At 40.9% G+C, this 14,732-nt stretch overlaps 1 protein-coding gene across 12 annotated transcripts in view; it reads right to left on the bottom strand.

The window, feature by feature from the left end:
- Positions 1 to 14,732, bottom strand: part of tjp1a (tight junction protein 1a) — a 130,549-nt gene that overhangs the window by 6,958 nt on the left and 108,859 nt on the right. For 6 of the 12 annotated variants that reach the window (XM_058078741.2, XM_058078745.2, XM_058078742.2 and 3 more), the window contains 8 exons: positions 13,857 to 13,883; positions 11,388 to 11,470; positions 9,240 to 9,450; positions 9,057 to 9,157; positions 6,954 to 7,307; positions 4,173 to 4,403; positions 1,253 to 2,047; positions 1,084 to 1,169 (listed from right to left, as the gene is read on the bottom strand). In XM_058078741.2, the coding sequence (XP_057934724.2) occupies positions 1,084 to 1,169; positions 1,253 to 2,047; positions 4,173 to 4,403; positions 6,954 to 7,307; positions 9,057 to 9,157; positions 9,240 to 9,450; positions 11,388 to 11,470; positions 13,857 to 13,883 (1,888 nt within the window). The remainder of the gene's footprint in view (positions 1 to 1,083; positions 1,170 to 1,252; positions 2,048 to 4,172; positions 4,404 to 6,953; positions 7,308 to 9,056; positions 9,158 to 9,239; positions 9,451 to 11,387; positions 11,471 to 13,856; positions 13,884 to 14,732) is intronic. The other 6 variants (XM_078792925.1, XM_058078743.2, XM_058078747.2 and 3 more) reach the window with 2 other exon arrangements.

Here is a 14,732-nt window from a genome sequence, read left to right as displayed (position 1 = left end):
TTTCCCCACTCTGTTTCCCGCCTTTCTATAGATGACACTTTTTCATCTCCGTCTGAGGAGCGATGAGCTGTCTAAAACTAGCTTAGCCGAGTCGAGCGTGAAAAAAAAAAATCTCCTCATTCAGTGCGGAAGTGGTAAAAAATTTTTGCCTCTTTGTCCTCTTTCCCCACTCTGTTTCCCGCCTTTCTAGAGATGACACTTTTTGATCTCCGTCTGAGGAGCGATGAGCTGTCTAAAACTAGCTTAGCCGAGTCGAGCGGGAAAAAAAAAATCTCCTCTCATTCAGTGCGGAAGTGGTAAATTTTTTGCCTCTTTGTCCTTTTTCCCCACTCCGTTTCCCGCCTTTCTATAGATGACATTTTTTGATCTCCGTCTGAGGAGCGATGAGCTGTCTAAAACTAGCTTAGCCGAGTTGAGCGTAAAAAAAAAACTCCTCTCATTCAGTGTGGAAGTGGTACATTTTTTGTGTCTTTGTCCTCTTTCCCCACTCCGTTTCCCGCCTTTCTAGAGATGACACTTTTTGATCTCTGTCTGAGGAGCGATGAGCTGGTTAAAACTATCTTAGCCGAGTCGAGCGGGGAAAAAAAAAAATTCCTCTCATTCAGTGTGGAAGTGGTGGTACATTTTTTGCGTCTTTGTCCTCTTTCCCCACTCTGTTTCCCGCCTTTCTATAGATGACATTTTTTGATCTCCGTCTGAGGAGCGATGAGCTGTCTAAAACTAGCTTAGCCGAGTCGAGCGAGGAAAAAAAAAATTCTCCTCTCATTCAGTGTGGAATTGGTACTTTTTTTGCGTCTTTGTCCTCTTTCCCCACTCTGTTTCAAACACTTTAAGTTTAGTCAATTTGAGAGGCTAACTGCCTAGCTCGCTAGCATAGCCCCCACAATGTGACGTAAAGAAAGACAAATAGCATTGTAAAGGTGACAATAGGGGTGTTATATCACGTCTACAGGGCTCTAATAATGTTAAAACCCGTATTTAAAGTAGTAAACAGGTTTTCTATGTTTTGTGGAAAATTCACTTATCACTAACTAACCTCGATAAATGAGGGATTACCTAAAATAGCGTTCAACAAATGCTTACCTATTATAGCTCTTTTCCGAGTCCAGGTTGCTCAAAGAATTAGCTTTTGGGATGATTCCCCCGGCTTTCAAGGGTAAATCTGTTCCCTGTGGAAAGGGAAAGGGACATCTGGGATTAGTACCTGGGATTATGACGCGGAAATGACAAAACGCACGGCAAAATCATTTACCCTGTTCCCGGATAGATCCCCCACATCTCTGGCACGGTCCACGGACACGGAGCGCTTGTTCTCAAACATTTTCACCCTCGTCAGGACCGACTGCGGCCGCATGGCAGGGTCGTCCTCGTTCCTGGCAGTGTCGGGCTTCGGAGCGTCCACGGGGGAAGGCGAGGTCGCATCCGTTTTGGAAGCGGGCGCGGCGCTGGTGTGGGAGTTGACGGGAACGGCGTCGTACTGCTGAGGTTTGTAGCCTTTCTGTTGTTGCGCGGGTCCGTGGTTGTACGCCGGACGCTGGCCGCCGGGCGAACGGGTGGCGGAAGGGTACGACGTCAGGTGAGAATCCTGGGTGTAGTGCAGGTCGTGTCCGGGGGACAAGGGTGGAAGATCATCGTAGCGTGCGGGTCCCGACGACGTGGGTTTACCGTAACGAGGCCGCCCGTCAAATCCCTGCTGAGGTGGAGCTTCGTCGTAGCGGAGCGGAGGGGCGTACTGAGAGTCGAGGCCGTCGCTGTATGGCAGTCGGGGGTTGTAACCCTGGGAGTTGGCAGTGGCGTGCGTCTGGCCGTAGGGGCTCCACTGTTGCTGGTCGTAGTGAGGCTCGTTGTTCTCAAAGGGCGGCTGGGAGTCGTAATCGCGGTACTTTGGTTCCGGGTAACCGCCGTCGTAGCGATTGGGCGGGTGGTCATAATCTCTGTACGGCTGCTGGTCAGGGTGGTAGCTCTGCTGGGGGTTGTAATTGCCGGCTTTTGTGGCGGGACCGGGTCTCCCGGTGCCGTCCGGGCTGTATGGATCTTTCGGAAACATCTACAAATACACAACAAAACACCAGGTTAGCGCCGTCGCTAACATGTAGCACGTACAATAACATGATTTATGAAAGGGTGAAGAAACGGAGAGTATCAAAACAAGTCGGCGAAATTAATTACAGAAGAGGAAACGAGTGAGGAAAGACCTGCAATAGAGAAACTGAGAGGGAGGAGTTACTGGTCAGGTTATAAATAAATTTTAATTTAATTTTAAATATCACAAAAATACACTGTACTTCAAAATGAAAGGCAAATATAAATATATTGCAAAACAATGGGATTCATTTTTCACCTCAACATGTGACCTGACGGGTGTATCAGATGTACCCGCTAAATTTAGTTCATAAATACGTGTCCATTTTGTCTGAGGACCAGGCAGCTCTTTATTTGACAAGAGCCAATCACAAGCTACGAAAAACCCCATCTTAAAAAAACACTAAACTCATCACACAGCATCTTAACACTTAAATGTTAGCTCAATAATATAAACAGGCACTAATACAAGTTTAAAATGTTTCTTTTTTGCTATAATGTATTTCATTAAAGGACAAGTAACATACAAAATGCTGTCCCTGCCAACTAGAGGGAGGCTGACGTCACCGCAGCGCCCAATACGTTGCTCCGACGCATTACAGCAAAACTTTCAATTTATACTGGTACATGTTTGGATATGGGCGGCATGGCGATCAAGTGGTTAGCATGCAGACCTCACAGCTAGGAGATCAGGGTTCAATTCCACCCTCGGGCATCTCTGTGTGGAGTTTGCATGTTCTCCCCGTGCATGCGTGGTTTTTTTTTTTCGGGTACTCCGGTTTCCTCTCACATTCCAAAAACATGCTAGGTTAATTAGCGACTCCATATTGTCCATAGGTAGGAATGTGAGTGTGAATGGTTGTTTGTCTATATGTGCCCTGTGATTGGCTGGCGACCAACCAGTCCAGGGTGTACCCCGCCTCTCGCCCAAAGACAGCTGGGATAGGCTCCAGCACCCCCGCGAACCTCGTGCAAGATGACGTAAGTTGCTTAGGTTGCTGTGTGGTGAATTTAGTGTTCTTTGCAAGATGACGTAAGTTGCTTAGGTTGCTGTGTGACGAATTTAGTGTTCTTTGTAAGATGACGTAAGTTGCTTAGGTTGCTGTGTGATGAATTTAGTGTTCTTTGTAAGATGACGTAAGTTGCTTAGGTTGCTGTGTGACGAATTTAGTGTTCTTTGTAAGATGACGTAAGTTGCTTAGGTTGCTGTGTGACGAATTTAGTGTTCTTTGTAAGATGACGCAAGTTGCTTAGGTTGCTGTGTGACGAATTTAGTGTTCTTTGTAAGATGACGTAAGTTGCTTAGGTTGCTGTGTGACGAATTTAGTGTTCTTTGTAAGATGACGTAAGTTGCTTAGGTTGCTGTGTGACGAATTTAGTGTTCTTTGTAAGATGACGTAAGTTGCTTAGGTTGCTGTGTGACGAATTTAGTGTTCTTTGTAAGATGACGCAAGTTGCTTAGGTTGCTGTGTGACGAATTTAGTGTTCTTTGTAAGATGACGCAAGTTGCTTAGGTTGCTGTGTGATGAATTTAGTGTTCTTTGTAAGGCCTCCTGAGATTGTCAGTGTTTACACACCAAGTTATAATTTTTTGCAGATTGGAAAATGACACCCACTGTCTTATTAACTGGACTAACATAGAACACAACAAGTCTAACACATACTTCAAAACCCGGGTACTCATGAAGCAACCCTTCATTTCCCAGCCGAGTCTCGCGTCCCTTGTTCATATTTCGACACTCAGCGACAACCCCGGTTGGGGAGTGAAAGGCTACTTTTACAAAAAAAAAAAAAAGCAAATCGGGTGTCACGGGCGTTTGGGAAGAACAGCACACTCTAGTGGCCATGCAAAGAGGATCGGTAACAGTGGGCGTCGCCAGGCAACGTGACCACGCCCACTGCCGGCCCATGCACAATTCTTCTGGGCAGCAGACATGCAGGGGGCGCTAAAGTAGAGACGAATAAGCGTGGCAGAAGAACATAGGCAGGTAGACAAGCAGCGGCACAGGCGGTCGGTCGGGTCAGATCGAGCCGGACGGGCGGGGCGGTGGCCCGGTCACGCGGCATCCGCAGGCGGGTCAGTCGGATACCTTTGTTTCTGAACCGGCCAGTCCAGATTCTCGGGGTTCGGACGCGACACTCTGAGGGGTTAGCTCAGGCCGGGGTCTCTTTAGTGAGCCAGCCTCGGGGTCGGGGCTCGGCTGGCTGGCTCGGAGAGCTCCGGGAGCCTCGGCGGGGCTCGGGCCCCCTACAGTTTTTACAGCAGGGGTCACTGTCTCAGTCTGCTGAGGGTTGCTAGGGGCGGCAGTGGCTTCTGCTTTCTGTGAAGTGGGTCAAAAATGTTTAATAACACGTGCTGACACGCTAACGGTGCACTGCAAACAAGGGTTAGTACTGTCGCGGGACTCGCTACGTTCGCCAAAGAGCCAATCACATCACTTCTTTTAGCCCAGATTAGGAATTAGGACACATTAGAGTACAAGTTAGAGTACACTAATTTGGCTTTAATTCTACCATAACAATACACGAATCCTAGTCCTTAGTCCTGTACGCTCAACTAACAAGGTAGTCCAATATTTGGATTCGGGAATCGAATTGCGGGTGAAATACATGTCACATCAACACGGACGTTTTTCTTCAACATGCACACAATACTTTCTGGTATCAACACAATTCCCGATTATCGGGATGACAGGTGGAGAAGTGGACATCGAGGAATTGGGTTACAGACACTTGGAACAAATTAGAAGGAACGTTGCCGCTCCAGTCAGTAACAGTCGTACAGATAAGTTGCGCTAATACAGAATACAAGAGGAACAGTTCATCTTAGCTGCTGGATGGAGCAGGGGTGTCCAAAGTGTGGCCCGTGGGCCCTTTTTTGGGGAAAGATGTACAAATCAGCAGTAAAGTGAAAATTTAATAATTTTTTTTTCTAGTCATATTTTCAACGTGACGAGGCTAACTAGTTAGCTCACGGGCTTGCGATGCTAGCAGTTATGTCCCTGCAGTGATCTCGTAGCCTGCACAGTGTCATGTAAACAAATACATCTACAATACAGGTGTCCAAAGTATGCCCCCGGGGGCCATTTACGACCAGAGCTGTTTTTTATTGGCCAGTGATACATTCTAAACATAATTTAACAACACTCTCATTTAGTGTGGAAGTGGTAATTTTTTTGTTTCTCTGCCCTTCTTCCCCAATCGGTTTCAAACACTTTCTTTACTTAGATAATTTGGGGAGGCTAAATAGTTAGCTCACGGGCTTGCTATGCTAGCAGTTTTGTCCCTGCAGTGATCGCGTAGCCTGCACAGTGTCATGTAAACAAATACATCTACATCACAGGTGTCCAAAGTATGCCCCCGGGGGCCATTTACGACCAGAGCTGTTTTTTATTGGCCAGTGATACATTCTAAACATAATTTAACAACACTCTCATTTAGTGTGGAAGTGGTAATTTTTTTGTTTCTCTGCCCTTTTTCCCCAATCGGTTTCAAACAGTTTCTTAACTTACATAAAATGGGGAGGCTAACTAGTTAGGCTAACACTAAAAAAACAGGAGAGAAAAAACTAATCCTCTCACTTAGTGTGGAAGTGGTAATTTTTTGGTTTCTTTGCCTTTCTTCCCCAATCGGTTTCAAACGCTTTATTAACTTGCATAATTTGGGGAGGCTAACTAGTTAGCTCACAGGCTTGCTATGCTAGCAGTTATGTCCCTGCAGTGATCTCGTAGCCTGCACAGCGTCATGTAAACAAATACATCTACATCACAGGTGTCCAAAGTATGCCCCCGGGGGCCATTTACGACCAGAGCTGTTTTTTATTGGCCAGTGATACATTCTAAACATAATTTAACAACATTCATTTAGTGTGGAAGTGGTAATTTTTTGGTTTATATATTATCATTATATTATTTTATATATTATTTTAAACATAATATTATGACAAAAGAAAAAATCAGGTTGTCGTTTTTACACAATTGGGTTAAGGAAAAAGTTATAAGGGAATACAGTCGTAATATTACAATAAGAAAGTCAAAATATCAAGAGAAAAAAAATGCAATTTTAGTGATAACAAGTTTAAATATTCAATAAAAAATATATTTTTTTTCAATATAAAGTTATGAGAAACAAACAAAACAAAATAAAGTTGTAATTTTTGGAAAATTAGGTTGGGAGGAAGTTATGATATTATGTGAATACAGTCAAAATTATGAGAAGAAAATTTAGAAGAATAGTTTGAAAATAGCAATAAAACAAGGCAGAAAAAATTGGTAAAAATTTTACGAGAATAAAGTCAAAATATTGCGAGAAAAAAAAATTCTAAGGGAAAAAATTATGACATTTTAGGAGCATAGAGTTGACATTTTTTATTAAAAATATATTATATTTGAAATAAAACAAATTCAAGTCGTTAATTTTGGAAATTATATGACGGAAATAAAGTCATAATACTCCGAGAAGAAAATTTATGAATTTAACAATAAAATTTAAATAATTGGAGAAAAAAAATATGGGGAAAAAAGCCTTAAGATGCCGTTTTTTTTTTTTTTTTTTTAATATATACGAGAAGTTTGGACACCCCTGTTCTTAAATATGACACACACACACAAAGATTAGTCAACAAACACACACAAAGGGGTTGAATAAATACTCTATCATAAGTACTATATACTGTATGGTGTATATATTCATTTTCACAGTAAGGCGATAAATACCTGACCACAATACTGCAGTTCTGACCATCACACTTGATATTGCGTTCGAACAATTAAAAGACAGAGAAAGATTCAATAGCGCCTCCAGAAAACCCTCCTAACGCACACCACGTCCTCCAGACAACAGGGGAGACGCACAGCTCTCAGAAACGCTACCTGCTGAGGCGCCGCAGCTTTGAAACCAGCCGGGTCGATGCGGTTCAGCGGGTCCGCCGACTGCAGCGCGTGCGGGTAGCCAGCGTAGCCGGGCGGTTCCTGGATGACGGGCGGGTCCTCGCGGACGGGCTCGGACGAACGGGTGATGGCGGGCTCGGCGGGCGGACCCACGTCGTCGTTAAGCGTTTCGTCCAGCTCCTGGTCGGTGTAGGCTCCGCCCTCCGTGTCCGTGTCCTCGTAGTCAGAGGTGTGGCGGCTGTCGGTGCTGTACATGGAATACTCGCTGCCCGGGGCCGACAGGTAGGACAGGCGGTCATCGTGGATGTCCAGATCATCCTCCGCTGCCCCATCAGCCTGGGAGTTCAGGGAAAGCCATAAAATATATAGAAATTAATATCTAATATCTCACTATATGGATACACACATGCCTTTTGTCAGTCATACGGGTCTGAATGGGTGGAGGCGGGGCCAGGGTACCGTACACACGGTACCGTTGACCTAATCTTTGTGTTACAGTCTCGGGAACCCAGTGTCTCGCGACACCCCGAGTTACCTCCACTCCCCATGCTAACATTAGCATACTGGCATCTCTATTTTCATGGGTAGACACATATATAAACACTTTGTGTCACTATTATGCTAGTTGTTAGCATGCTAACATTAGCATAGTATCAGTTTTAGCCATTGTCATAGGTATAGTATTAGTATTTTTTTGCGATTTTCATGAGTATGAACTTAAGCGGATACTATTATTTATGCTAGGTGTTAGCATGCTAACATTGCTAGCATGCCAATATTATACCTCCACTCACCTTGCTAACATTAGCATACTGGCATCTCTTGCTATTTTCATGGGTAGACACATGTATAAACACTTTATGTCACTATTATGCCAGATGCTAGAATGCTAATGTTAGCATAGTATCGGTTTTAGCCATTGTCATAGGTAGACACTAGCTAGGGGTTAGCATAATAGTATTTTTTACGATTTTCATGAATATGAACTTAAGCGGACACGATTATGCTCGGTGCTAGCATGCTAACGTTCACACGTTAGCATTGCTAGCATGCCAATATTAGGTTAATAGCATTTTTAGCCCTTTTCATGGGTAGACACTTTTATAAACACTTAGTACTATCATGCCAGATGTTAGAATGCTAACATTAGCATAGTATCAGTTTTAGCCATTGTCATAGGTAGACACTAGATGCTAGGGGTTAGCATAATAGTATTTTTTACGATTTTCATAAATATGAACTTAAGCAGACACTATTATGCTAGGTGCTAGCATGCTAACGTTCACATGTTAACATTGCTAGCATGCCAATATTAGGTTAATAGCATTTTTAGCCCTTTTCATGGTTAGACACTTAGTACTATCATGCCAGATGTTGGAATGCTAACATTAGCATAGCATCAGTTTTAGCCATTGTCATAGGTCGACACTAGATGCCCGGGGTTAACATCCTAGTATTTTTTGCGATTTTCAATCAATCAAACTTAAGCGGACACTATTATGCTCGGTGTTAGCATGCTAACGTTTACATGTTAGCACTGCTCGCATGCCAATATTAGGTTAATAGCATTTTTAGCCCTTTTCATGGGTCGACACTTGTATAAACACTATGCTAGGTGTTAGCATGCTAACATTAGCATAGTATCAGTTTTAGCCATCGTCACCATTGGTAGACACTAGATGCTAGGGGTTAGCATACTAGTATTTTTTACGATTTTCATGAACATGAACTTAAGCGGACACTATTATGCTAGGTGTTAGCATGCTAACGTTCACATGTTAACATTGCTAGCATGCCAATATTAGGTTTATAGCATTTTTAGCCCTTTTCATGGGTCGACACTTGTATAAATACTATAAACACTATGCTAGGTGTTAGCATGCTAACATTAGCATAGTATCAGTTTTAGCCATCGTCACTATTGGTAGACGCTAGATGCTAGGGGTTAGCATACTAGTATTTTTTACGATTTTCATGAATATGAACTCAAGCGGACATTATTATGCTAGGTGTTAGCATGCTAACGTTTACATGTTAGCACTGCTGGCATGCCAATATTGTATATATCTACCAGTTATGCCTTACCTTGCCCTCTGAAACCCACACCAGCTGGTTTTGCTGCTGCTGGATTGTTTCCTTCAGTGCTCCAAACCAGCCATCGTTCATGTTGTTCAAGTTAATAGTTGCTAAAACAGAAAACAATTCATTATTATTATCATAATAAATATGCATATCAGCTATATCTCACCCCCCCAACGGGTGACTCACTGGTGAAAAGATGGTGGTTGTTCTTCCTCAGTTTCAGGGCTCGTTCGTACAGTTTCCGGGCACTCTTCCGAGACTCGGGGCAGAGTCTGGTCCTCATGTTCTTGACGCCTTGCTTTGTGTCTGGGTTGAGGAACACCACGATGGGATACCACTGGGCGTAGTTCAAACGGTCCACTGCATTTGGGGTGATGTCCAATACTGCATGTTTGTCCTTTCACACACAAAAAACAAACAATGGATGTCGTCGTAACGCGTAATGAACCGGTCATACATAAATATTAATTTGTCAGCATTTTGCTGAGGTAACAGAGATGATCCACCAGAGGGCAGCAGTGAGCCATGCCTGAACAAATCTTAACGTACCACACAGTGGGAAGACAAAATGACATAAGTAAAGCAGCATATGTAGGTATGCTAAGAAGTTATACATTTCAAAATAAAATATAAAACATTAAAACACAATATTTGGACTTTATTGACATCATGTTCCAAGTCTATTCCCCAGACTAATTTCCAAAGGATTTACACATTAATCTGTTTTGTTTGTTTCTCATATCTCACATTATTTTTTTAAACATATTTTTTCTTTCATAGTTCAACCATTATTAGTATTTTTCCTGATATTATTCTGAGTTTATTCTCAGAAAGTGGAGACCTTTTTTCTCTTGTTAGAATGAAAAAATTACAGCAGTTTTTTTTTTTTTCATTTCTGCTGTTTATTTATTTTCCAACTCATCCAAGTTTCTTAGAAATTATTTTTGGTTTATTTACTTATACAATAGTGACTTTTTTTTTTTTTTTTTTTACTTTTGTCTTGCAAATTTTCAATTTTTTTTTCAAATATAATTCTGGAATTATATTTGTAGAATGTGCTGCAGGCCAGAATAAAAACACAGACGCATATGGCCCCCGGGCCACATTGTGGATTTCCACCCCCCCAAAAAAACAGACCAAACCAAAAAAAAAAAAAAAAAAAAAAAAAGACGCACATGGCCCCCGGACCACAGTTTGGACCCCCCTCAAAAAAAAAAGACCAAACCAAAAAAAACACAGACGCATATGGCCCCCAGACCACAGTTTGGACCCCCCTCCCCCCCAAAAAAACAGACCAAACAAAAAAAAAGACGCACATGGCCCCCGGACCACAGTTTGGACGCCCCTCAAAAAAAAAGACCAAACCAAAAAAAAAACACAAACGCATATGGCCCCCAGACCACAGTTTGGACCCCCCCCCCCCCAAAAAAAACAGACCAAACAAAAAAAAAGACGCACATGGCCCCTGGGCCATAGTTTGGACACGCCCCCCCCACCAAAAAAAAAAACAGACCAAACAAAAAAATAAAAATAAAACCACACGCACATGACCCCCGGACCACAGTTTGGACCCCCCCCCCAAAAAAAAACAGACCAAACCAAAAAAAACACAGACGCATATGGCCCCCGGACCACAGTTTGGACCCCCCCCCCAAAAAAAACAGACCAAACCAAAAAAAAACAAAAACGCACATGGCCCCCGGACCACAGTTTGGACCCCCTTCAAAAAAAAAGGACCACAGTTTGGACCCCCTTCAAAAAAAACAGACCAAACAAAAAAAAAGACGCACATGGCCCCCGGACCACAGTTTGGACGCCCCTCAAAAAAAAAGACCAAGCCAAAAAAAAAACACAAACGCATATGGCCCCCAGACCACAGTTTGGACCCCCCCCCCCAAAAAAAACAGACCAAACAAAAAAAAAGACGCACATGGCCCCTGGGCCATAGTTTGGACACGCCCCCCCCACCAAAAAAAACAGACCAAACAAAAAAATAAAAATAAAACCACACGCACATGACCCCCGGACCACAGTTTGGACCCCCCCCCAAAAAAACAGACCAAACCAAAAAAAAACACAGACGCATATGGCCCCCGGACCACAGTTTGGACCCCCCCCCCAAAAAAAACAGACCAAACCAAAAAAAAAAAAAAACGCACATGGCCCCCGGACCACAGTTTGGACCCCCTTCAAAAAAAAGGACCACAGTTTGGACCCCTTTCAAAAAAAACAGACCAAACAAAAAAAACAAAGATGCACATGCACCCAGGCCATAGTTTGGACCCCCCCCCGTCCATGCAAGCGTTCTGTGCTCTTATCAGGCATTCCTCTCACCCGGTCGATGATCTGCTTGATGGTGTGCAGGCGAATGATGCCAGAGCTTTTTTGATCACTTCCAGCATCCCGCGGCTCGCTTTCTGCGGAAGGCAAAGAGACGGCGTTAACTGCAAACACGTCGACACTCCGCATAAACGCATCAAGACAAGGCAGCGCCCAAATTAGTCATCCTCGTGGCATGCGGTTGTCAACTCCCGTCAAAAGAAGCGTAACATGGACAAGAATGGAAAACGGCCTCTTGTACAGGAGAGGACAAGTGTTTAGAAAAACAGACGATGGTGCAATGGTCAATCCATGCAGTAGCCATTAGATCGATGCAAATGGAAAATGCTTTCTAGTGGCCCATAAGCTTATCTATTATTACGCTACCACAAATGTATTTAGTCATAAAATATGCAGGAATTGAAGTCAAGCTGCGTAGGGGAGTTTATGAATCACATCAAAATCAAAAAAAAAAAAAAAAATGGTGTCCTGCCCGGAAACACAAAGGGGAGTATTGTCTTCTCATAAGGATGATAAGGGCAGTGACTCATACGACAATTGTATTACTTTGGATGCGTATGAAATAATAAGAAATGCAGCTTTGTTAAACAGACATTGCCAAGTGTCAAAGTGTGGCTTTATATTTTCATATGTGCTTTTTTTTTTTTTTGTGGGAATTTTGCCCATCATCCTTAATCCTTCAGGTGCGTTTCATTTCTGTTTTGTTTTCTCATATCTCACATTTTTTCTTTAAACGTATTTTTTCTTTCATTGTTAAACCATTATTAGTATTTTTTCTGATGTTATTATGAGTTTTTTCTCTTGTTAGAATGGAAAAAATTACAGCAGTTTTTTTTTTTTATTTCTGCAGTTTATTTATTTTCCAACTCGTCCAACTTTCCAACTCTTATAAAATAGTGACTTTTTTTTTTTTTTTTTACTTTTGTCTTGCAAATTTAAAAAAAAAAAGTTCAACTTGATTTTTCTGAAATTACTGCAGATTGTTGCATTTTTTTTTCGGTGTGCTTCTGGAAGCCAGAAAAAAAAAAAAAAAAACAACACAGACGCATATGGCCCCCGGGCCACATTTGGATCCCCCCTCCCCTCCCAAAAAAAACAGACCAAACCAAAAAAAAAAAAAAAACAGACCAAACCAAAAAAAAAAAAAACAGACGCACATGGCCCCCGGACCACAGTTTGGACCCCCCTAAAAAAAAAACACAGACGCATATGGCCCCCTTGCCTCAGTTTGGCCCCCCCTCCAAAAAAAAAATGACTAAACAAAAAAAATTTTTTTTTTGAAAAGTAGCCTGTTCCAAATAGGGCTGCTACATTGTTGCAATTTTCGTTTTTTGTTTTTTTAAGTTAATTTGATTAATTAGTCATGATTAAGCCTGCTTTGCAAATATGCTTTTTTTGCTCTATTTAAGAAATATTTTGCCAAAAAAAACAAAAAAACAGTGTGCCACAAATGGCCCCCGGACTGCACTTTGTACAATATCGGTTAGGCTAAAATTAGCTAAAACTTTTTTTTAACTCATAAACCATATTCAACTACTAAACAGCGTAATTTATTCATGAATATATTTTTGACAAAACTTGATAGAGTCGATCAATGAATTTCCGCGATAGAAATGATTTTTTTTTTCTTTTTTTTTTATTCATGTTTGCAAATGTGTTTTTTTTTGCTCTATTTAAGAAATATTTTGCCCCCCAAAAAAAAGCAGTGTACCGCAAATGGCCCCCGGACTGCACGTTGTACAATCTCGGTTAGGCTAAAATTAGCTAAAAATTGCTTTTTTAAGAACTCATAATTAATTAATTTATTCATGAATATATTTTTGACAAAACTTGACAGAGTCGATCAATGAATTTCCGTGATAGAAATGAAATATTTTTTTTCATTTTTTATTCATGTTTTTAACATTTACTATTATTAATATTCATTGTTTACACCACATTAAACAACTCTTATGCTGCAGGCACTTGAGACAGCCGCAAGCCAGCGAGCTAGCTAGCTTTTTCTAAACTTAAGAAGCCAGAAAGGTACCACTTCCACACGGGATGGGAGGAGATTTTTTTTTTTCTCCATTCTAGCATGCGGGACATGCCATGGCTGACTTCATGCAGTGTCAAGGTAATGTCACGTAAGCTAATGTTTTTGTCATGACCTGAAAGAGTACACATCACTCGTATTTCTCACCAACCCCAATGAGATCACAGTACTCGATCGAGTCTGTTATGCAGTATTGGTAGTGAGTTAGTAGTATTTCACAGGTAAATAGCAGGCCCCTAGGCAGTGTTTGGCATTTGGATGTTTGATTGTTCCAGAGTTCCTTCCATCAAGCGGTATTTTTCCCCCTAAATCGAGCGGCGAGCCAACTACCAAACACGCTTGCCGGTTCGCCGCCATCTGCCATTTTTTTTTTTTTTTTTTTCAATCAAATAAAGCAAATGCAAGTTGATGCGCTATAAATGACATACTTTCCCCTCCTTGTTGTTGCTGTGTTTCTGAAAAGACAATACAGTAACACAAACGTCACCAACGTGGCAAAGACACACGGATGGGATGCATTTAGGAATGCTAGGAAGTCACAGATGGAAAATACTGCAAGGTGAAAAAGTCAAAAGTAAAGTACATTTTATTTTTCTAATAATATGACTTTATATTTTATAATATAACATTTTACAACTGTATTTTCTTTCTCATATTTTCTAAATTATAACATATTTTTCTTGAATATTTCAGCTCAATGCTACTAAAATTACAGTATTTTTTCTATTATATATTACCAGTTTATGACTTTATATTTTATAATATAATATTTTCCAACTGTATTTTCTCTCATATTTTCTAAATTATACAATTTTTCCTAAATATTTCAGCTCTATGCTACTAAAATTACAGTATTTTTTCTATTATATATTACCAGTTTATGACTTTATATTTTATAATATAATAATTTTCTTTCTCATATTTTCAAAATTATAACATATATTTCCTGAATATTTCAGCTCTATGCTACTAAAATGACAGTATTTTTTCCATTATTTATTACCAGTTTACGACTTTATATTTCATAATAAAATAATAATAATTTTCTCTCATATTTTCAAAATTTTAACATATTTTTCTTGAATATTTCAGCTCAATCCTACTAAAATGACAGTACTTTTTCTATTATATTACCAGTTTATGACTTTATATTTTATAATATAATACTAATTTTCTTTCTCATATTTTCATAATTATAACATTTTTCTTGAATATTTCAGCTCTATGCTACTAAAATGACAGTATTTTTGCTATGATATTACCAGTTTATGACTTTATATTTTATTATATAATAACATTTTACA

The sequence above is a fragment of the Doryrhamphus excisus genome, linkage group LG1, assembly GCF_037039965.1.
Source record: "Doryrhamphus excisus strain RoL-2023G ecotype Guam linkage group LG1, RoL_Dexc_Guam_v1.1, whole genome shotgun sequence".
Classification (NCBI taxonomy): Eukaryota; Metazoa; Chordata; class Actinopteri; order Syngnathiformes; family Syngnathidae; genus Doryrhamphus; species Doryrhamphus excisus.
The sequence above is the reverse complement of the archived record's forward strand: the minus strand, read 5'-3'. Positions and strand labels throughout refer to the sequence as shown.